The 22,222-nt window shown below is 35.5% G+C and overlaps 1 protein-coding gene across 1 annotated transcript; it reads right to left on the bottom strand.

Moving 5' to 3' along the window:
• Nucleotides 1–12,027: 12,027 nt before the first annotated feature.
• Nucleotides 12,028–14,734, bottom strand: LOC121235790 (light-harvesting complex-like protein 3 isotype 2, chloroplastic). The gene is made up of 3 exons (XM_041132208.1): nucleotides 14,269–14,734; nucleotides 12,617–12,754; nucleotides 12,028–12,513 (listed from the first exon to the last, which is right to left on the bottom strand). The coding sequence occupies exons 1-3, from the start codon at nucleotides 14,681–14,683 to the stop codon at nucleotides 12,266–12,268; spliced, it is 801 nt and encodes a 266-aa protein (XP_040988142.1). The 5' UTR covers nucleotides 14,684–14,734; the 3' UTR covers nucleotides 12,028–12,265.
• Between the last annotated feature and the right edge of the window lie 7,488 nt (nucleotides 14,735–22,222).

The following is a 22,222-nucleotide window of genomic DNA, read 5'->3' as shown; positions in this document are numbered from 1 at the left end:
ATTATTTGATACTATTTCTCGATTTATTTTCTGATTTTCTACTGTGCATCTAACGATTCATGATGGTGTTTATTCATGATGTTTGTGCCCTCCTGGATGGAAAAATAACTAATTGTTCTACTCGTTTGTTTTCACAACTGCTCTCAATTCATCTCATTTCATTTCATCTAATCATTACAACTTTTTCAAATTTTTACACAATTTAACGTTTTCAAATCTTAAAACAAAAATAATATTAAAAAAATATATTCTAACAATATTTTATTTAACTTTTAACTTTAATCTCAACTGATCTCATCTGTAAAAACAAACAAACTTGAAAAGAATTTCAATATGAAGAGGAACATAATTTGTTTTTGTTTATTAAAGATCATGCATATGAAGTACATGTGAATGTACGCTAAATTCTAATCAGAAAAAATGGATCTTTCTCTTCCCTTTTTTATTTTATTTTTATTTTTATTCTCCTGCAATGCATGAATCATTCATCTGGATGTAGAAATCACCTAAATGAAGCTCTTCATGATCTACTACTCTTTCCTACTGTTGAATTAATACAGCCTGAAATGAACCCCCGCTTCTTTTTCTGCATCTGGAAGATCAATTTAATTCCATTAATAAAACGTGAAACTAGGATTAAGTGCAAAATTACGATCATGAAATTAGGTATATAATAGGGTGATTACCTGCAAACTTTTCGTGATAGCTTTTATCTTGCTGCTTCTCCATCCACTCTGTTTTTTCTTTTTTCTCTCTTTCTTACCTTTGGATCCTGTCAAAGATCTGAAAAAGCTTGGAAGCAAGATTTTCCAGTTGCCAAAGCAACCTGGTGTCTCAGGATGTTTTGACTTTCTTGGGAGTGCGACAGTACTCTAACAAATCAAAACATCAAGAAATTACAACTGTATCAGATAAAATACAGTGTCAAGAGGGCTAAAAACCATTCAATTTTCAAAAGAAGGTAACTGGAGAAGATAAAGATCACTCTCACGAATAGTTGTTAGAACATGTGGCAGTTATATTAACACAGACAACAAACGAACTTCTGGTTGGTTTTTTATTGGTTTTACTTTTACATCCATTGTATAAAAATATATTTTATTCTAGAAATGTTATGCATCGGCTACTATTCACTCCCGCACTCCACATCAATAGCTTTTTCATAGGGTGTGAAGGTGTTTTTAATAGGGGGTGTGAATGTTTTTCATAGGGTGTTGGGTGTGGGATGGTGAATAGTGGTTGATGAGAAGAATTTTTCTATTCCCAAACGAGCGATGAGTGATAATCCCAAGTACGTAACTCTCTCGTGAATGAACATTAATTAACCAAAAAGATATGAACTCTTCACTTATAAGCAACCAACAAGAATACCAAAAGGTACAGATATTTTAATTTCATGTAACTGGAAGTAAGAAATTCTTAAAAAATCCAGTTTAGTAAAGAATAATCTTCCCTGAACGAAAAGGAATAGAACCAGATCGGAGAATATGTAGGAGATCACAAAACAATGATCTGCTGGTTAATGATCAACTAACTCTCCTCTAAATGATGGCTAATTAAGCTGGCCTTTGGTGTTATCGATAAATCAGAAAAATGATTCTAAATAAGGGGAAATGAATATAATGATATGATCAAGGTATATATATACATGAATCCAAGCACATAAGTTCGTAGAAATCATATGATGCCAAAAGATGTCTTAGCATAATACCAAAGGATTGAGGGAATAAGCTGAGATCAAAGGATTAACTAATCAATTCCAATAGCCGATTCATAAAAAATTAGAAAGAAAGGAAAATATCACAAAATCAAAATGAAGTTTACTACACTATATATATATAGGTGTAACAAGGTGGTACTTGGCTTGTCGGTTTGTGGTTGCCGGAAGAAGAACTTGATTCGGACGGTGACTTTGATGCTGATCGAGCAGACAGTCGAAGCTGTCTGGAGTACTGTAGAAGCTGAGCTCTCCTATCATACCCTTTACTAGAAGCACCATTAACGTTGTATAAGATTACCTCTCGTCTGATTGTTTGATGAAGATGATGGTGATGGTGATGGTGGTGATGACGCTGACTCTGTGAGACCCTCTTCTTCCTCGGATGCTCTACATACACTGTCAGTAACACTGACTTCTCTTTGGAGTATGTTCCCTAGAATGCCATGCCAACATACACAATTAGAGAGAGAGAGAGATCAGAGAGAGAGAGAGAGAGAGAGAGAGAGAGTTGATTTACCGTTTTAGTTGGCATGTTGAGGGAGTGAGGAGGATTAAAGAGTTGAGACATATATATATATATATATATATATATATATATATATATATTATGTAGGTTATATATATCATATTTATGTGTATGTACGTGCATACGTGTACCTGAATGCATTGGATCATGCAGGCACAAGAAATATTAGATGCTAATGGAAATGGCGCCAAAGCCAACAAGAGATGGTTGACACGAAGTCATTGGTTGGATCGAAACCAAACCCTTGACCACATCCTTAGATAGTTCCAATTATATTGTTATTAGTGCACATACGTTAATGTCTAGTACTACATGATTGCATGGACAAATGTCGCAAATCTATTATATGCTAATACAATTTTCAAATTAAGCACTAAATAAAATAAACAATTCAACTAATTAATTTCCTCTAAACTTATCTCATCTTTTGTTTTCACAAATCTATATGCTAATATAACTTTCTTCGTATGTTTTCATAACTCCTCTCAACTCATCTCATCTCATTTTATCATTACAATTTTCTAAAATTTCCATACAAAATAACATAAACAATTCAACTTTTTTAAATTTTAAAATAAAAATAATATTAAAAAAATATTCTAACAATATTTTATTCAACTTTTAACTTTAATTTCAACTATCTCATCTGTAAAAATAAACGAGACTGCCTTGCTCTGATAAAGCCACATAATCCACTATCTCATTTTCTTATTATTAAACGATAATTATTCTTATAAAGCCACATCATCACCCCAATTGTATTATTACTAAATAATAAATAAATAATATATGCATGAATTAAGTCAAACACATAAATAAATAATAATACATGCATCTAATTAAACCGACAACTTTGATCTTATAGAACTAAAATTAATAAATGGAAAATAGTATATTTAATCGAATTACAAGGTTTAATTTAAGATTAGTTTTCAAAATGTGGTTAAAAGAGAAAAACGAAGTACTTGACAAAGAATGTAGAAACATGACTGACTAAATTCATTATCTGATGATATTGCAGAAATAAATTGGTTCACAAAGATGGAATTTTCAACTTTTTTTCATTAATATGATTTTTTATAGTGAATGGTACAAAATAAATCTAAAATATTTTATGCATATTTAAAAATTGTAATATAAAATATTATTTTTTAATTGGGTTTGCGTGTATTCTAATGGCCAAGTCCTCTTCTTTCTCTCACATACCATGGACAACATGTGAATTTCAATTTATTTTGGAGTAGTATTACATATACTTACGATTTTATGCACAACATTATACGTGCTGAGTAAAAATCTATTTTATCAATTTTTTTGAATTCAAATTTTAAATTTTGAAAATCCACTTTAGTGCAAATTTCATAATCCCTAAAATGTCTACTAAAGTTGGCTGTCATACATCTGTAAGTATAAATAGAAATTTTCTTTATTTTAATACGTTTCTTTTATAATATTTATTAGAGGTGAAGATAAATGCATTCGGCGCGGGTTTTGGACAAAACCGATACCGACCGACTTCTGAAAAAGGGGAGGAGCAACCGACCGTAACCGGTTAATTGGGAGGAGGAAAACTAGCCTGCGGTTCTCTGGCAGTTCTAGGTCGGTGTTCGGTTCCCTTATAGCGAGCTTCTTCTGAGAGAATAGAGAGAGAGGGAGTTGCAGAGGAGAGAGAGAGTCGCAGAGGAGTAAAATTCAATTGGGAAGAAGACTTGCAGAAGAAGACGACCCCATCTCGAAACGACGCCGTTCCACTTGAGTTTAAGTGGAACGACGTCGTTTCATACATATTTTTTTTTCATACGTTTTGAATAAAACGATGCCGTTTGGTTTCATACCAAACGGCATTGTTTCCATTATGTTTTGACATTTTTGTATACTTATAGATGTAAAATGACGTCGTTCCACTTAAACTTAACTGGATCAGCATTGTCTTGATTAGGGTATATTAAAAAAAAATAGTTTTGTTTTATCGACCGGTTCAACGGTCTGGTCCAGTTTTAAATCGAGACCAAACCGCTGAATGTTGGTTCCTTCAAATGTTCACTGCACGCCAGCCGATTCTCCACCTCTTCCAGCCAATTCCTGATGCGGCCGGTCGGTTCCCGTTGGTGGTGGCCGGTTGCGTCTGTTTCTGTTCATCCCTAAGATTTATTAGGGCAGAACAAGTCAACTTTAGTAGAGAATTAGATATCAGCTTAGTTTCAAAAAATGGAACAAATAATTATAATGTTGTTTCAAGATATTTTTCTTTTTCAAAATAATGTTGTATGTATTTCATTCCCGCCATGAGTCTCCATATACATGGCATTTATAATTTCAATTTTGATACATTTGTATACTGAGCAATGAAATATATACATGCTTGTCATAATTTTCCTCTAGTTTCCAATCATTTTTAACACACTTAGGGCCTGTTTGGATATTTAGAATATCTTAATATATCTGTGAATAATAATAATAAAATGATTTGAGTTAAGATGTTTTATTGGATTTTGAGAAATGAGAAAAAAAAGTTGAATAAAAATATTATAAAATTAAACAAAAATGTTTGTATATAATTTTTATTTTAAAATCTTAAAAGTAGTATTGTTTAGGTATTTAGGAAAGTTGTAACTATTAGTTAATGATTAGATGAAAAAGTTAAAAATTTGAAATTGAAAAGTATTTTATGTTTGAGTAATGTTTGAGAATGAAAAATCTGAGAATACTTGAAATATGTTGTGTTGTCAAACAGAGCCATGTTGCATACTCCAATCAAATTTGCATTTGTAGTAATTTTTCCCTATTCAACATATTGTTTGCTTTTGCATGCAACACCTATTTTTTCAGACAATTTTCTTCTTCCTTTGAGAAGCCCATTGTGTACTTGCCACATGTTGAGAATTAGGAGAAAGAGTAATGAACTGCAGTACCTGATCTCATGATCTCTCCACGATTTCCAGCAATGGCATCTCAATCTGCCAACAAGACTATCAAAACAATCAAGCACGATGGGTAGCTACTCGGTTTGGTCAATATAGCCGGGATGTGTGAAGATCAATTTATTAGGCCAAAATCTCTTTTGTATGTTTTATATTTTTCAAGCATTGTATTAGCTTTAATGGGCGCACATTTGTGGAGACTCACCACATTTCTTTCACATCTAATTAAATCCTTTCATGATGTTTCAAACTAATTGAAATTTTATGATCAGCTAATCGGCCGTTTAATGCATTGAATGGACTGGAAAGGAAACAAAGGGATTGTATTTTGTCTTCTCCATTCAAACATCTTCCAGGGCAACGACTAGTTTTTCTGTTTCTTTGTTAAGCCATCACTATTTCTTTGGATTTTTTTTTTTTTTGATAATTAAGTATTTATTTGGACTTTCATTACATTGGAGTTGGCCGGTGGAAGGAAAAATGCTGAAAAGGTATTCTATAGTACTTTCTCTACTATGATAAGCTGCCATAATTGTTTGTATAGATTTGAGTTGGTGTGATCTTCTAATTCTTGTTCATGCTCACTATCTTCGACTAATGCCTTGTTTGGTTGCACAGGTCAAATGAGATAAGAAATCTGTGAATAGTAATAAGATAATTTGTGAATAGTAATAAAATGATTTGAGTTAAGATATTTATGAAGTTTTGAGAAAGGAGAGAGAGAATAAATTGAATAAAAAAATTATAAATTTAAAAGAGAGTTAGAACATAATTTTTTAATATAATTTTTGTTTTAAAATTTGAAAAAGTTAAATCGTTTTTTGTGTTTTATTTGGAAGTTTGAGAAAGTTGTTATTATTAAGTAATGATTAGATGAAAAAGTTGAAAAATTCAAATTAAAAAATGTTTGTATTTGAATGGTATTTGAATGTTGAGGTGGGATAAAATGTGATGAGATGATTTGAAAGATTTGTGAAACCAAACCAGGCCTTAAAGTTTATCTTTCCTAACTATAGTCAGTTTTAGGTGGATTGATAGTTCACAATTTGATAAGCGATATCACAATTAGAAATCATTGATTCGAGTAAACTATGACTGCTCTGAAAGAGATGTATGCCAAATGCCACAAAAGACTCGAGTAAAGTGTGTTGGTTTTTTAAACTTAGAAATGATTAAAATATTTGATATAAAGTAAAAAAAAAAAAATGTGAACTATTACCATTGTTTAATATATCGGTTTGGTTGTCTAGATTTAAATGAAAATGTGTCATGGTAACTTGAACCAATGTATGCCTCTTGAGGATATGAGTCTTAACCACTTGCCAACCAAACAAATGGGTTGTGTCCTTTGGTGAATTAGAAAAATTTTCAATGTATTATCTAATATTTGAGAAGTTCTGACTTTTCATAAATACCATTTCATTTATATAAGTTGTAACTTTTCACAAGTATCATTTCATTTATATGATGTTACTATTTCATTTATATGATATGACTTATCACAAGTGTGATTTCATTCTCTATAAATAGGGAACTCCACTCACAAATTCATTGACTCCAAATTCTCTACAAAAATTAGAGAAACACTTTCTTCTTCTTTTTGTCTTTCTTTCTTTGGATTTTGACTATTTTATATCGGGCTCGAAGATTTCCTTTTGTGTGCACTGACAAGAAGATTAACGGGAACCTAGATTGTTGTATCTTAAGAATAGACTGTCAAAAAGCCTAGTGCATGTTTAAATTTGGAGGTGTCGGAATCCACTCTAAGGAAAGTGTCCATCACAACGTGCTTCAATACCGGATTTTTTCTTTCTAATTTGTTCTTATTATTTTACATATACTCTAGTTTACAAAGCGTTTCATAATATTTCCCAACATAGTCTTTCCTTAATACTGATTTATTTAAAGTAGATTTGACAATTCATGGTCCAACAAAGCTGAGTACCACTCCTCAGAATTTCAAGTTATTCGTTAGAAACTTGTGTTGAGTATTGTGGAGTCTGATCCACACCGCTCGAGCGGAGTCTCTAGCTCGAGCGGAGTCTCTAGCCGCTTGAGCGAAGACAAGTTAGAGAGTTCGCTCAAGACCGTTCGAGCAAACGCAAGTCAGAGAGTTCGCTCGACACCACTTGAGCGGAGGGAAGTCAGAGACTTTGCTTGAAGAGCCGCTCGACACATGGCTCAAGCGATTGCGGGAAACTGGTTTGCTCGATGTGGGTTCGACACCCCGCTCGAGCGAACATGACTATTTCTAAATTCTTTAGGATTTCCGCCACATAACATATATATATGTTTTTTGGTTTGACTTGTGATCATCAGAGTGAACAGTAGCCGTCCCACACATATTGTATTGTGATTCCTCAAGAAATAAAAATCCTCTGCAGCTCCCGTGGACGTAGGCAATTTGCCGAACCACGTAAATACTGTGTCGTGTGTGATTGCTTATCTTTCGTGTTTACTTTTACTTAATTGTCATCGTTTTTCACAACAATTAGTATCAAGAGCTAATGTTCGGGTCTGAGGAAAAATGATGGCTGGAGAGGAAGTGAAGGTATCGGGGATCGAGAAGTTTGATGGCACGGATTATGGATACTGAAGGATGCAGATAGAGGACTACCTCTATGGGAAGAGACTTCATCTTCCATTATTGGGGAAGAAGCCGTACAGCATGTCAATTGCTGATTGGACCCTGTTAGATCGACAGGTTCTGGGGGTTATTCGGTTAACCCTATCGAGATCCGTTGCCCACAACGTCATAAAGGAGAAGACGACTACGGATCTCATAGTGGCTTTGTCAGGTATGTATGAAAAGCTGTCTGCGAATAATAAGGTACATCTGATGAAAAAGTTATTTAATTTGAAGATGGCAGATGGTACGTCTGTTACACAACATCTGAATGATTTTAATACTATCACAAATCAATTGTCGTCTGTTGAAATTGAATTTGATGATGAGATACGTGCACTAATACTATTGACATCACTACCAAATAGTTGGGAAACCATGAGAACGACTATCAATAATTCTGTCGGTAAGTCAAAGTTGAAATATGATGATATTCATAATTTGATTTTGGCTGAGAAGGTGCGCATGAGAGATTCGGGCGAGACCTTAGGTTCGAGTTCAGCACTGAATGTTGACTCTCGGGGGAGAGCACAAGACAAGAATTCAAACAGAGATAGATCAAAATCAAAGAACATGGGCAAGAGCAAGACAAGGCCTGGCCAGCAGGCAACTTGCTGGAATTGTGGCAAAGTTAGCCACATAAAGAAGAATTGTAGAAATCCAAAAAAGACTGAGAATGATAGTGCTAATGTGGTAACTGAAGTAGTACAGGATGCACTATTGCTTGTAGTTCATAGTCCAGTTGATGATTGGATACTTGATTCAGGGGCTTCTTTCCATACATCTTCCCATCGGGAGATAATGTAGAACTATGTTGCAGGTGATTTTGGGAAGGTGTATTTGGCTGATGGAGAGGTTTTGAATGTAGTAGGGATGACAGACATTAACATTGCACTTCCTAACAAGAACAAATAGACCTTGCAGAGTCAGACACATTCCTGAGTTGAAAAAGAATCTTATTTCTGTTAGGCAGCTTGATGATTGTGGTCATTCAGTGGTGTTCTCAGATCGCACCTGGAAGGTCACCGAAGGGGCATTGGTATTGGCTCGGGATAAGAAAACCAGTACACTCTATATGACTATTGGTTTAAATAACACTATTGCTACTACCATTGTAGAGAGCACAACAGATTTGTGGCATTGCAGGCTTGGCTATATGAGTCAGAAGGGCATGAAAGAACTTCTATCTAGAGGCAAGCTACCAGAACTGAAGTTAGTTGATCTCAGTATGTGTGAGAGTTACATTATGGAGAAACAGAAGAATGTCAATTTCTTGAAGAGTGACAGAACACTGAAGTCAGGGAGACTAGATCTTGTGCACACTGATGTGTGGGGACCTTCTCCAGTGGCATCTCTTCGTTGTTATTATGTCACATTTATTGATGACCATAACAGGAAGGTATGGGTCTATTTTTTGAAACATAAATCTGATGTATTTAATGTGTTCACAATTTGGAAGGTCATAGTTGAGATAGAGATAGACTTGAAGCTGAAATGCTTGAAGTTTGATATTGGTGGTGAGTATATTGATGGTGGGTTCAAGGAGTATTGTGCAACTCAGGATATCAGAATAGAGAAGACCATTCCTGGGACACCACATCAAAATGGAGTTGCTGAAAGCATGAACAGAATCATAAATGAGCGTGCTAGAAGCATGAGGCTACATGCTGGGCTACCACCTACTTTCTGGGCAGATGCAGTTAGCACTGCAGTATATTTGATAGAGGGCCATCAATTCCATTGGATTGTAGATTGCCTGAGGAGGCTTAGAGCGAGAAAGAGGTCAAATTTTCTCATCTTAGAACTTTTGGTTGTCTTTCTTATGTTCTTATTGATTCTGATGCTCGTCGTAAACTTGAGACTAAGTCAAGGAAATGTTATTTCATTGGCTATGGAGACGAGGCATTTGGTTATCGTTTTTGGGATGATCAGGGTCGGAAGATTATAAGAAGTAGGAATGTGATTTTCAATGAGAAGATTGTGTACAAGGACAAGTCTAGTACAATTACTGAAGCAGCTCCTCAGGAGTCTGAATTTGTGAGTTTGGATGACCTACAAGAGGCCATAGTGTAGTGTAGAGGAATGAGTGACGGGGAGAGTGGGTCTAGCACACCCACTCCTATTATTCCGCAGTCAGATCTAGAGCCGTCTACTCCTATAGCTGCAGTTCGCAGGTCAGTAGGACTATTCATCCTCCACAATGTTTCTCACCTACTTTGAATTATATTCTGTTGACAGATGGTGGAGAACTACAGAGTTACCAAAAAATCTTGCAAGATGAAAATTCTAGCAAGTAGGAGTTGGCCATGAAGGATGAGATGGATTCCTTGTTAGGGAATCAGATATGGGAGTTGACAGAACTTTCATAAGGGAAGAAGACATTACACAACAAGTGGGTGTACCAGGTGAAAACTAAGCACGATGGCAGTGAGAGGTACAAGGTCAGACTTGTTGTAAAAGGCTTTTAGCAGAAACAGAGCAGTGATTATTCTGAGATCTTCTCACCTATGGTAAAGATCATAACTATCAGGTTAGTGTTAGCTATGGTTGCTACTGAAGATATATTTCTTGAGTAGTTAGATGTGAAGATAGCTTTTCTTCATGGAGATATTGAAGAATACATCTATATACACCAACCTAAGGGGTTTGTGGTACAGGAAAAGGAAGGTTCAGTTTGCAGACTGAAGAAGAGCTTGTATGGCCTGAAGCAAGCTCCTAGACAGTGGTACAAGAAATTTGACAGCTTCATGTGCAGTGCAGGGTACATCAGCAGATTACTGCTGCTATGTCAGGCAGTTTGACAATTCTTACATTATTTTGTTGCTATATGTGGATGACATGCTTATTGCAGGGACTAGTATTGATGAGATTAATAATCTGAAGAAGCAGATGTCAGAGCACTTTGCAATGAAGGATTTGGGAGCTGCAAAGCAAATCCTTGGCATGAGAATTGTCAGAGACAGAGTCAGAGGCACATTGAGACTCTCACAGGCTGAATATGTGAAAAAGGTACTCGACAGGTTCAATACGGACAAGGCAATATGGACAAGGCCAAGTCAGTTGACACACCCTTGGGTAGTCACTTTAGACTCAGCAAAGATCAGACACCAAAGTTAGAAGAGGAACAAGAGTATATGAGTAAGGTTCCTTATGCTTCAGCTATTGGTTCACTTATGTATGCTATGGTTTGCACTAGACCAGATATTGCCCATGCAGTGGGAGTTGTGAGTAGATACATGAGTAACCCTGGAAAACAACATTGGGAAGCAGTAAAGTGGATTTTGAGATACCTTAAAAGCTCCTCAGAAATGTGCTTGTATTTCTCAAGAGATGGCTTAGAGGTGCAGAGCTATGTTGATGCTGATTTAGCTGGAGATACTGATAGCAGAAAAAGTACTACATGGTTTGTTTACACTCTGGGTGGTACTGCGGTTTCATGGGGTTCCAATTTACAGAAGACAGTTTCTTTGTCTACTACAGAATCTGAGTATATCACAATTTCAGAAACTGCAAAGGAGATGGTTTGGTTACAGGGCTTCTTGGAGGAATTGGGTAAAAAGAATCAGAAGGGCACTCTTTACAGTGACAGTTAGAGTGTCATATTCCTTGCCAAGAACTCAACACTTCATTCCAAGACTAAACACATTCAGATCAGGTATCACTTTATACGATCATTGTTAGAAGACAGCTCGACAGATCGCTCGAGCAAACGCAAATCAGAGAGTTCGCTCGACACACCGCTCGAGTGGAAGGAAGTCAGAGAGTTCGCTCGCAGAGCCGCTCAACACATGGCTCGAGCAATTGCGGGAAACAGGTTCGCTCGATGAGGGCTCGACACGCCGCTCGAGCGGACATAACTATTTCTGAATTCTTTAGGGTTTCTGCCGCACAACATATATATATATATATGTTTTCTGGTTTGACTTGTGATCATCAGAGTGAACAGTAGCCGTCCCACACATATTGTATTGTAATTCCTCAAGAAATAAAAATCCTCTGCAGCTCCTGTGGACATAGGCAATTTGCCGAACCACGTAAATACTATGTCGCGTGTGATTGCTTATTTTTCGTGTTTACTTTTACTTAATTGTCATCGTTTTTCACAACAACTTGTAGACCATTGCTTACAAGCTAGGCCAAGTTACATTGAATAGATGAGAGTCCAAATATTTATCATCCTATAGCTGTACCTGCAGACAGGTGCAGCTAGGAATGGTCCTCATGGAATCTGAAGTTAGTCCCACAACAATCTTTCCGCTTAATTCTTTTTAAAAGGGATCGTGTTCACAAACGAATAAACTTCTAGCTGCAAATGCACAATAGCTAACAAAATAAGAAAACTTAAGTTCGACGACTGATGGGAGTTGAAATCATCATTCTCCACTACAACAGACTAATTACCTTAAAAGAAACGCAAAAGAGGATGCCTACGAAATTTTAGGAGGCAAACTCATGAATAGCAATTTCACTTCTCAATTCCTGGAACTGCCAGGCGTCTCGTCCTGCCAGGTTGCTTGCCATTGCTTGTCATAGAAGGTTGTCTCTTCCAGCAGCTTCTTTAAGTTTTCTAAATCCTCATTCTTCCGGATCAGAAGAATTCCAGCAACAGATATAAACAATAGAGTTTTACAGAAGAAGTTGTTCATTTGGTCAACCAAACCTACCCCAGTCAAGCTATCAACCAGATAAGTCATGAAGAAGCCTATCATTGCAGCACGGCCTGCATAAAACTCATTAAACACCATAGAAGAATTACCATGAGCCAGCAGCCACTTTTTTGTGAGCTAAGATTCATTATAGAGGGAACTATGAACTGAACAAACCATTAAGTAGTTCGGCTTCAGGTAGATGGAACCTTTTCATCCATGCCCACCAAGGTATGATGGATGTGTCAAAAATTATTGGGTCATCATTACTGGATGATTCTGGATTATCCTGAAGCCATTTTCTCCTCCTAGCTTCTAAAAAAATTATCCAATTACGTCCATTAGAAATTAAGTAATCAAGAGTAATCTGGATGAATAATGACTAAATATAAAGTAATCATAACTGATTCCATTTTCACCTCATCCTATCCTCTCCTCCCTATAAAAATACAAGAAAAATATTGCAAGCATCCAAGTTTTCAAAAGGACAGGGGAAACATCAATGAGAGAGATATGAACCTCTTGGCTCGGTGAAACTTAAGCAACAAAGGAATTGCATTTGACAATAATGAAACTAAACAAGGAAAGAAAGCACTAAATTTCCTACTAATACGCCACGAGAAGTTGAGCAATCTGAACACACTTTGAAAGATCAATAATGCAATACAGTAAAGCACCCCTGATTGTAGAGTGACATTTATTTCAGTTTGGGATTCAAGTAGGATGGTTGGCCATGTTTTTAAGTTCATTTTAATATATCACCTTCCTTGTAAGGGGATGGGAAGAAGAAGTATTGAGCTTAGATTCTGCTGCAAATGAGGGAAGCCTCCTTCTGCACCTGTAATTAGTGAAGACACTGCCCTATGTTTCAATTCTCCAGTCATGTCTATGAGGTGATAAAGGTTAAAATGATGGCCAACAGAGCTCTATCTTCAAAATTCCAAATATCATACACTCACTTCTGAAGTCCCCTCTAATATCACTTCCATTAACTCTAATCAGAAACATCAAGGCTCAGCAATGCCCACAGCAAGAAACGTAATGATAATGAAACCTATGACCAGTCCACTGTAATCATGCTCTCCAACTTTCTCATCCATTACGGGGTTTTTTTTCCCAGTGTTTTGTCCCATTTCCAGTACGGTACTAGCATTTTTTGGAGCTATAGACAGAATTATTGTGGTGGGTATTTAATAGTTTATAGGGCTTGTTGAGAAAAGCCAAAAGTCTTCTTATTGTGCAAAAATCACAGTCACTACATTCGTAGCATCTGTCCCCAAAAATGTGCATAATAAATAGTTTCCTACAACTTATTGTGAACGCTTTCCTTACAGATCATAAAAATTTCTGGAATGTATACCTAACAACACAAAGAGTATTATTGATTATCACAAAAGACACATACAGAAAGTAATTTTAAAAGAGGAGACTGATAAAAGATGATACTGATTAGGACGTGCTGTAAACAATATTTGAAGTTCTTACTACTCTTCTCGCTACACTTCCTTTCATATTGTAGTAGATATTTTTTTAGTCAATTTCCATTATGTTCCTCTTTATTATAAAGCAGACCGATCAATGCAGATGGGGGTTTCTTAAAAAGAAACATAATTCACACTCGATAACTGAAGTTTTCAACTTTTAAGCTGCATGTTGTTTCAGATAACAACAGTACGTAGAAAAAATAAAACCTCAGTCCAAGTCAAATTAACGCGGAAGCAAAGCAAAAGTGATGAAATCAGATTCAAAATAAACGAAATAATATAACATAAAATAAAGGGGAAAAAAAGTTACTTTGAACCCAAATTGACACAAACCCAAAACCTCACCAGCATCAATAACTGCATCCCAGTCGGGCTTTCCATCTTTCTCAAACTTCTTCAAGTCCCAAGTCCCACCAATCCATCTGGTGTCCTCAAACTTACTCACCACCAAAACTTCCCCTGTTTCCGTCGCCCCCAAAGAACCATTGGCTCCAGCAGTGCTCTCATCCTCCTGAACCACCGCTTTTGGAGATTTAGAGATCTTCTGGTCTGCATCTGGTTCAAGTGCAGTGGCAGCCGAGGCCGAAGTTCCAGTTCCATTGTCCGCTGAGGCCCTAGCGGTGGAGAGGAGGAAGACGGAAGTCTTGAGTGGTCCGAGAGAAAGATGAGGTTTAAGGGTGAGGTGGGGTTTGAGGGGTATAGAGGGAGAGAGAGATGGAGGGTGGGTTGGAGGAGAAAACAAGGCCATGGAAATGGACATGGTTTTGCTGGAAACGAGAGCAGTGTCCTGTATCTATCCTTTCCTCATCCTCAGAAATGGCCAAGGCTGAAGGTTTGTAATTTGTACTTGCCATTACTTTGACAATAAATAAGGATATATTTGGACAGTGATATGATAATTTTTTTTTTTTAAAATGAAAGTTTGAAATAATATTTTATAATATTATTATTATTTTGAAATTTAAAAAAATTAAATTGTTTATTATATTTTATGTGAGAATTTGAAAAAATTATATTGATGTGATGAGATGAGATGAGAATTTTGTATCTCATCTCACTTGCCAAACATATCCCCATTTTTTTTTGTGATCTATATATGAAACTTGATGAAAAATAGACTGCCCTTCGACGTTTCTACTCATTATCTCACCCATCACGTTATTAGATTTTTTTTCTTTAAATTAATTAAATTCTTCTACTCATTATTTATACACCATATATTTATTTAGAAGAAAAAAATAAAAAATTATATATGATATGTAGTGTATAGATAAATAATAATTAGAATTTTTCATGCCACTGACCATTTGAAACTTAGATGATCCTCTTTAATACGCAATTTATTAAAATTACTAAAAAATATATTCAATTAAAAAGATGTTTGAAAATATAAAAGAGAAAAATTAAAATTTTAGGTTTCCTTTATCTTTTTCTAAATGTGTTTTTAATTTTTTTTTTTTAATAAATTACATGGCATCACATGTAACACCCCGACTCCGAAGGTCTGGAGAGTTAACTCAGATTACCTGAATATCAACTCCAACAATACTAATATATTTCCAAAACCAAGAATATATCCTTCCAAATCTTCAAAATAACGTGAATACTTCAATTTAATAAACCATACATACCTACATATCAAATTCTCAATATCACAACCCAAATAAAATATCAACTTTTCTTCATGTCTCAAATAACAAACTAGAATAAAATAAAAATTTACATAAGTCCCATAAACTGTCTAAATCCATTGAAATCAACAATAAATAAATAACTTCCAACAACAGTACTAATATCGCGAGATACCCAAAACTATTCACAGCTAATCTTGCCCACAGACTCTAATACTGATCCCCAGCTGAACCATCAATGTCATCTGAAAATATTATGAAGAGTAAGGGATGAGTTATCAACAACTCAGCAAGTAGATAACATATACTAGCATGTAAACATGAGCATTTATAACGTTGATATGCTAAACAAAACATTTTCTTTCAGAATATAGAAACAACCTATTTTACTTTCGAAATGCATAAACCAAAACTTGGTGCAAAATATCATAGTGAAATTTCTAGAAAGACAAACTTATTCCCCAAAAAGAAAATCCATTGGCATATCCAAGCTGAAACATTATATTTATATCATCTCATAGCATCACATCGGGACTAATACCATGTTTAACCCCCGTGGTAGGGTTATAAACCACCATTATACCCGTGGCTAGGCCTTAACAGAAACAGAACGGAATATCATCCGAATCAGATCACATTCATATACAGAATCAGAACTTTATGCTAAGGTTTTCAAATAACACATCATATCAAAACAAAGTACTGAATAGCTTTATATCATTTCACATGTTCGAAACAAACAAAATTAAAATATTTTCATTTATTCATAACAAAAACTTTTAAATTTTTCATATTCGCACTTTTGCATAGTTCAAAAATAAAATGTACAAAATTAGCTCATGTCTACACCAGTCATGACAGAAAATACTTTATCTGATATAGAATTTATGCATATGCAGAATAAATATTTGAGGTCGTTTTCAGATTTCTTTAAAAAATAAACATGCTTATTTCAAAGACAATCTCATTTCATTTTTTTATGTAAAACTAGTATATGAACCCCGCTTATTTGACTTCCGTGTATTATCAACACCTTGAGTCGGAACTCTAGTAGTGACACCACCTAAACAAAATATATACCCAACATTTAATAAACCAATCCAGTAAGCTACTATTTATTGAGTAATAAACCAAAACAGCCACTTCTTAACTCAATAACTATCCTAAAATTAAACCCGAACAACACTCTCCATAAACCATTTGCATTTAAACCCCAAAACAGCCACCTTTTATCAACACCAAACCAACCATAAATATTTCCAAAACCAACAACAGCAACTCCAATGATTAAAACATAACACAAACAATACGTCAACTCCAACCTTCAAAATAAAACTTCAGCGCAAGCATCATATATTTTAGTTGTTCAACAATTCAAGACTTGGGTAACTGTGCCACTCATAAAAACACCCAACAGAACCGGCTCAAACACCCATTGCACACACCATCCATAAACCACCCCGGGCAACCCTTAATCACTTCTATACGCTACACACATCAACCCAAAACACCACACCTTAAACATAAATAATTAAATAACTAAACTTTAAAAAAAAAGGAGAGAGAGTAACAAAGCTCACCAGCGTTGGACTCTATGACAATAACTGATAAACACAAAGGGACACTGCTCTATGGGGAAAAAGCTCTGTGAAGACGAGAAAAAAATAAATAAATAAATAAACTGAGTGTGTGCGCAATGAACTGAAACAAAGAGAGTGAGCGAAGAAGAAAAAATAAGCCGTAGAAAATAACGTACAAGAGGGTCTGTGTGTGTGCAAAAGCAGGGGATAGAAGTAAAAATTTAGAAGTGAGATCAGTGAATGGGATGGATGATTACTGAAAAGAAAAACTTCAGAGAGGGAACTCGACCACGGCACAAGATTTCGAGACCCACGAATATGTTGCACTGTGCCAAAAACCCAAAGGAAAACTCATGAAAACGTCTGTGAGGCAAAGGGAAAGCAGGGAACAAAAGAGAGAACGATAGCTTACCTTCGAGTGGCTTAGCCCACAGCGAGAAGACTCCGGGAAAATACACGGAAGGAAGGGGTCGTAGTGCTCGAATGGGTGATCTAGGTTTTGTGCAAGAGGGAAAGGAAAATTTTAGAGTAGCTCAAAAAAGTGGTGAGGAGAAGAACTTCATGCGTGGAATCGAAAAGAACCGTGGAGACGTGGGGAGCATGTGCACGGGATGGAGAGATTTGCGGAACTGCAGTGCAAAGGAGAAATCCCACAGAGAAGAGAAACAGTGCAGCAGAAAGAGGAAAAAGAACTCACCAAACGACGCCGTTCAAGCCTCCCTTCAAGTGATCACCAGTCGTGGGCCAGGCTTCGTGAAATCGAGCTGAGCTTCAATGGAAACTGGGCTTAGAGCCCGAGTGTTACATCACATGATAATATCACGTCAAGAAGCTCATCTGAACAAAAAGTTTCGTATGACTAAATAAAATTATTCTAAAAAATAATAGCAATTGGGAACCCAATGTTGAATTTAATTGAAAAGAATTAAAAAATAAATAAATTAGATTATGCATTCCAAGTTATCATAATTGGTATTAAGTATTAACATATTAAACGACCAAAATTTAACAATTTAAAGCCATGATGAGGGGATGACTATATTTAATGTCATGTACCCATTAATATAACACTCCCTACAAAAAACTCCATCCATTGCCTCACCATTAATATTACTCGCAAGACAACTTCACCCAAACTTGATTACCTTCATGAATTATCTATGTGAAGATTTTCCTATAAAAGAGCTTAAAAAAAAGATAGTAAAAAAATTAAAAAATCTCAAATGAATATTATAAATTAAGATATATAAAATGAAAAATATTAAATGAAAAAGAAAAGGACAGGAAAGGCAAGAAAGACCAAGGGAACGCCAGAGACAAAACAACAAAAAAATGTTGTTTGAGATTCGAGAGTAATCGAATAAGATTGGAAATTAGTTTATAAAATTTCTCAATTGAAATCATTTTAACAGGTCTTTAATTGGAAGAAACCAATTTTTAAATAATAGACTCTACTTTAAAAAAAAATATATATAACGCGTGAAATTTGCATAACCTAAGACTGTATCTGACATTATTTTTTTTCGTTAACCCATTTTTCCAAACATGTCCGAAAATTCACCAAATTCACTTTACACAAAAGCAAGCAAAGCCTTAGTGTAGATAGGTGTAATTTTGGTAATCCAAGTTTGTTAGGAGATGGAAGGGGTTTTAATGAATTAAGAGTACTTGTAGTGAACTAGCCAAAGTTAAAATATAGCTAAAATTTGGCCACTAAGTACAAAATACATCAAGTATCAAACCAACTAGCTATTGTTGGTTATTTGGACTGGCCAAATCCAGCTAGCTATTTATTTTTTATTACAAATATTTTAGCGTTGTTCTTTTTCTTTGTTCTCCCTTTTTCCTTTTTTTTTTCTTTATTTTTTTTGGACTGGCCATGTATTTATTTTTTGTCTATCATTCTGCAAGTACTTAAAAACTATAGTCAATAAGCATGGCCCCTTTCACTAAAGACTCAAAACTAGAAAACCAAGGCTTCGATTTTTAGCTTTGATTTTTCGTCTGTTTTTTTTCTTTAGTGAACTAAACCATTTAATTGGATAGTAAAATCTATATGAATTTAGTCAATTCACTACTAATGCTCCAATGATAATGAATCATCGCTGTGTACAGACAGATCCAAGCATGGCTTGATATTTTTTCCCTATCTGAACAAATTCTCCCATGGTTTAGGTTTACTTTACAAGCGTCAAGCTGTCTTGGGGGATAAGCCTAATGTCACAGATCGTGTAGAGTTGGGCTAAACTCTTTACACCGTTGGAATTTATCTTAGTTGGTGGTGGTAAGATCATATGCTTAGTGGAGTAATAGTAATTATTACAAAACAGATCTAATATATCACATGAAATCACGTCAATATATGGTACCGTAAAAATCATAAAAAAAAGCAAATAAAAGAGTGTAATTATTGTTATTCTTCAAAGAAAACTTTATTTTTCCTCTGAGTTTTAGCCAAAGTTATTCTGCTAATAAATTGTCACTGCATTTGAGTGTTTAGTATTGTACATTTTACATGGCCTGTAAAATATTTTCTTCACTTCTCATATGTACGTAAATAATCACTTCAAGGAATATGCGTGATGAATTTAAGAACATAAATTAAATTACCCCTACTTTAAATTCATCTCTTCATTATTCTCAATCTTTAATTTAACCCAAATGATGATTTAATAAACAATTTACAAAATAGCTCTGGCTAGAGACCTTGAATATCTAATTCCATTAATTAAATTAAGTTTAAAGCGGTGTTTATTCTTCTTATAAATCAAATCAAGAAGCTCACGAATTGCATCTTGATAAAACATGTGATCACACAACACACCAAGGATTTTCTTATCTAGAAAGATCTCTCCTTAATGTAATAAGGCAAGCAAACTTGACATGATGCGAGTTCACGACTATCTCAATATTAAAAATTAATTACGATGAGCGTTTGTAAGTTCTAGTTATTCTACTAGAATGGTAGTTTCATATTAAATAATAACTAAAATGATTCTCTAACATACAAATTCAAAATTTGGACAATAAATAAATTTTATTTATTATTATTATTATTATTGTCGTTGTTGTTTTATTTCTATTTTAATTCATATTATTATTATTATTATTGATTTTTAGTTCTTTATGTTTTCAAACGTGTTCCCCTAAAAAAGCACTCACGACCCCTTCCTCATTATTCCTCTCTTCTCGGTTGGCGAACCGATTCCTTCTCCTAAACCGGTGATAGAATTTAGATAGAAGAAAAATTCTACTCATCTATTTTCTTATCATCCTCTTATCATCTTATGACGTGGTATTAAATGATAGGTTCACAAGTAAAATATAATAAATAGTCTTCAATCATATAATGCTGCATCATGAGATGATGAGATAATGATGAGAAAATGAATGATGAGTAGCATTATTCTCTCACGTAGCAAACCTACTCCGACAGCATGAGCCTTCCTCACATCCTTGGCAGCAAACCACCGTACCAAACCACAAATTCCATCATCAAACGCTCAAGCAACAAATAGAGGAAATACATCACCAAAGAACTACACACACAAACCCATTATTTTCCAGCCAACCCATCACACTATACCTCTCTGTTGTTTCCTTTTCCATCGTGCCTCTAAATTGCTAGCATCAAAGGCCTTCTCTCACCACTAACGTCCACACCATCATACTTAGAAGCAACCTCTAGCCGTGCTGCCATTGGTCTCAGCCAAGCCTCAGATTTGCTCCGTCGTCCTTTGCCTCCTCTCAGTAAGCCTCGTCATAACTCATTCTCTCGTCTCTGCCCCTTCTCCCAGCTAAGGCCACCACCTCTCTCTTAGTGCCCTTTTGTCATACCCACTGCTGTCGTAGCCTCAGTCCAGTCACCACCACCCTAGATTTGCCGTATCTCCTCTCGACAAGTGTAGCGCCCCATTCCTCATGAAGGTCTAGGCAAGGATTTGTGGTGCCAAGGGTGCTGGCCAAAGGTCAACACCCAAGAGGGAATTGAATTAGGTGTATAATTCTCTAGATGGAAGTAAAGTACATGTGAAAGATATTTATCTATGTAATCGCAATGGAAATTTAAGCAGAATACGTTGTGGTGGCAACGCTAGTTGTTAATTACTAGAATACTAATCTTCACAACAAAAGGGGGATTCTCAGCCTTCATTAAATTGAGATATATTACATAATCCAAATGTACATAAAGTTTGTCCCCTTAAAGTGGCAGATCGAATATAAGTAGTCGCCAGACTTAACATTGTATGTTCTAATGGAAGGTACAAGGTAACTCTGTACTCAAGGCTTGGGCGGGTTTGACTCTTCTTCCTCTGGAGTCGCATTGAGATCTGGATATGCTTCAAAATCTATGGTTCCAAAAATGAAAATAGGTAGGTTAGGTAGCTATGACAAGACTGTTAATGAGAGATACTGCTACCGAAGATGCTTTAAACACTTTCATGAAAAGATTGGACGAACACGTATATGTGTGGTGATGAATCACCCACACTCTTATAGCTACTTGCATCCTCAAACATGGCGAATCACCCTCTCAGATAACACATGTACATATATAAGCATGGAAAGAAATTACCCTCTACGAACGCTGCCCTTTCTTTTGTGCAAAATAGAAAAACACATTAGCATTAATATGACAAGGAATAATCCATCTCTAATATAAGTATAAAACCTCATAAAAACCAGTATTTGGCCTATTTTAGCCCAAATAACATTCTTCCACCACACAAGTGCTTATCACATAGATATTTGTCACACAGACATTTCACACAGAGATACTTGTTGAACGAGGGATGCTTCTACCTAGCCAACAAACTCGAGGACACCAACACGTGATATGTTGGAGGATCTTACATCCCGACTATTGGGTGAGGCCAATCACTACATTGCTCCATCCCAATCCCTGCGAAGCATTCTCCTTTTCGTGTGAAGCACGTGGCAACATTTCATAGAAATGGTTCGAAAATTCTCCATGCCATCCTATAATTATAGATTCACTCTACCGACTTCTCACACATATATATACATTGTCATAGAGATATTGGGTTCCCACACAGGGATTCAGAGTCATGTATTGAAATAATTAAC

This window comes from Juglans microcarpa x Juglans regia, chromosome 6D (genome assembly GCF_004785595.1).
Source record: "Juglans microcarpa x Juglans regia isolate MS1-56 chromosome 6D, Jm3101_v1.0, whole genome shotgun sequence".
NCBI classification, from domain to species: Eukaryota; Viridiplantae; Streptophyta; class Magnoliopsida; order Fagales; family Juglandaceae; genus Juglans; species Juglans microcarpa x Juglans regia.
The sequence above is the reverse complement of the archived record's forward strand: the minus strand, read 5'-3'. Positions and strand labels throughout refer to the sequence as shown.

What these genes read in the sequence shown, in the direction of transcription:
- LOC121235790 (XM_041132208.1), bottom strand. Translation starts at nt 14,683, where the DNA reads ATGTCCATTTCCATGGCCTTGTTTTCTCCTCCAACCCACCCTCCATCT. An exon ending in GGATGCAGTTATTGATGCTG is followed by an intron (nt 12,755 to 14,268) that starts GTGAGGTTTTGG and finishes TAATTTTTTTAG; the next exon opens with AAGCTAGGAGGAGAAAATGG. An exon ending in TGAAGCCGAACTACTTAATG is followed by an intron (nt 12,514 to 12,616) that starts GTTTGTTCAGTT and finishes AGTTTTATGCAG; the next exon opens with GCCGTGCTGCAATGATAGGC.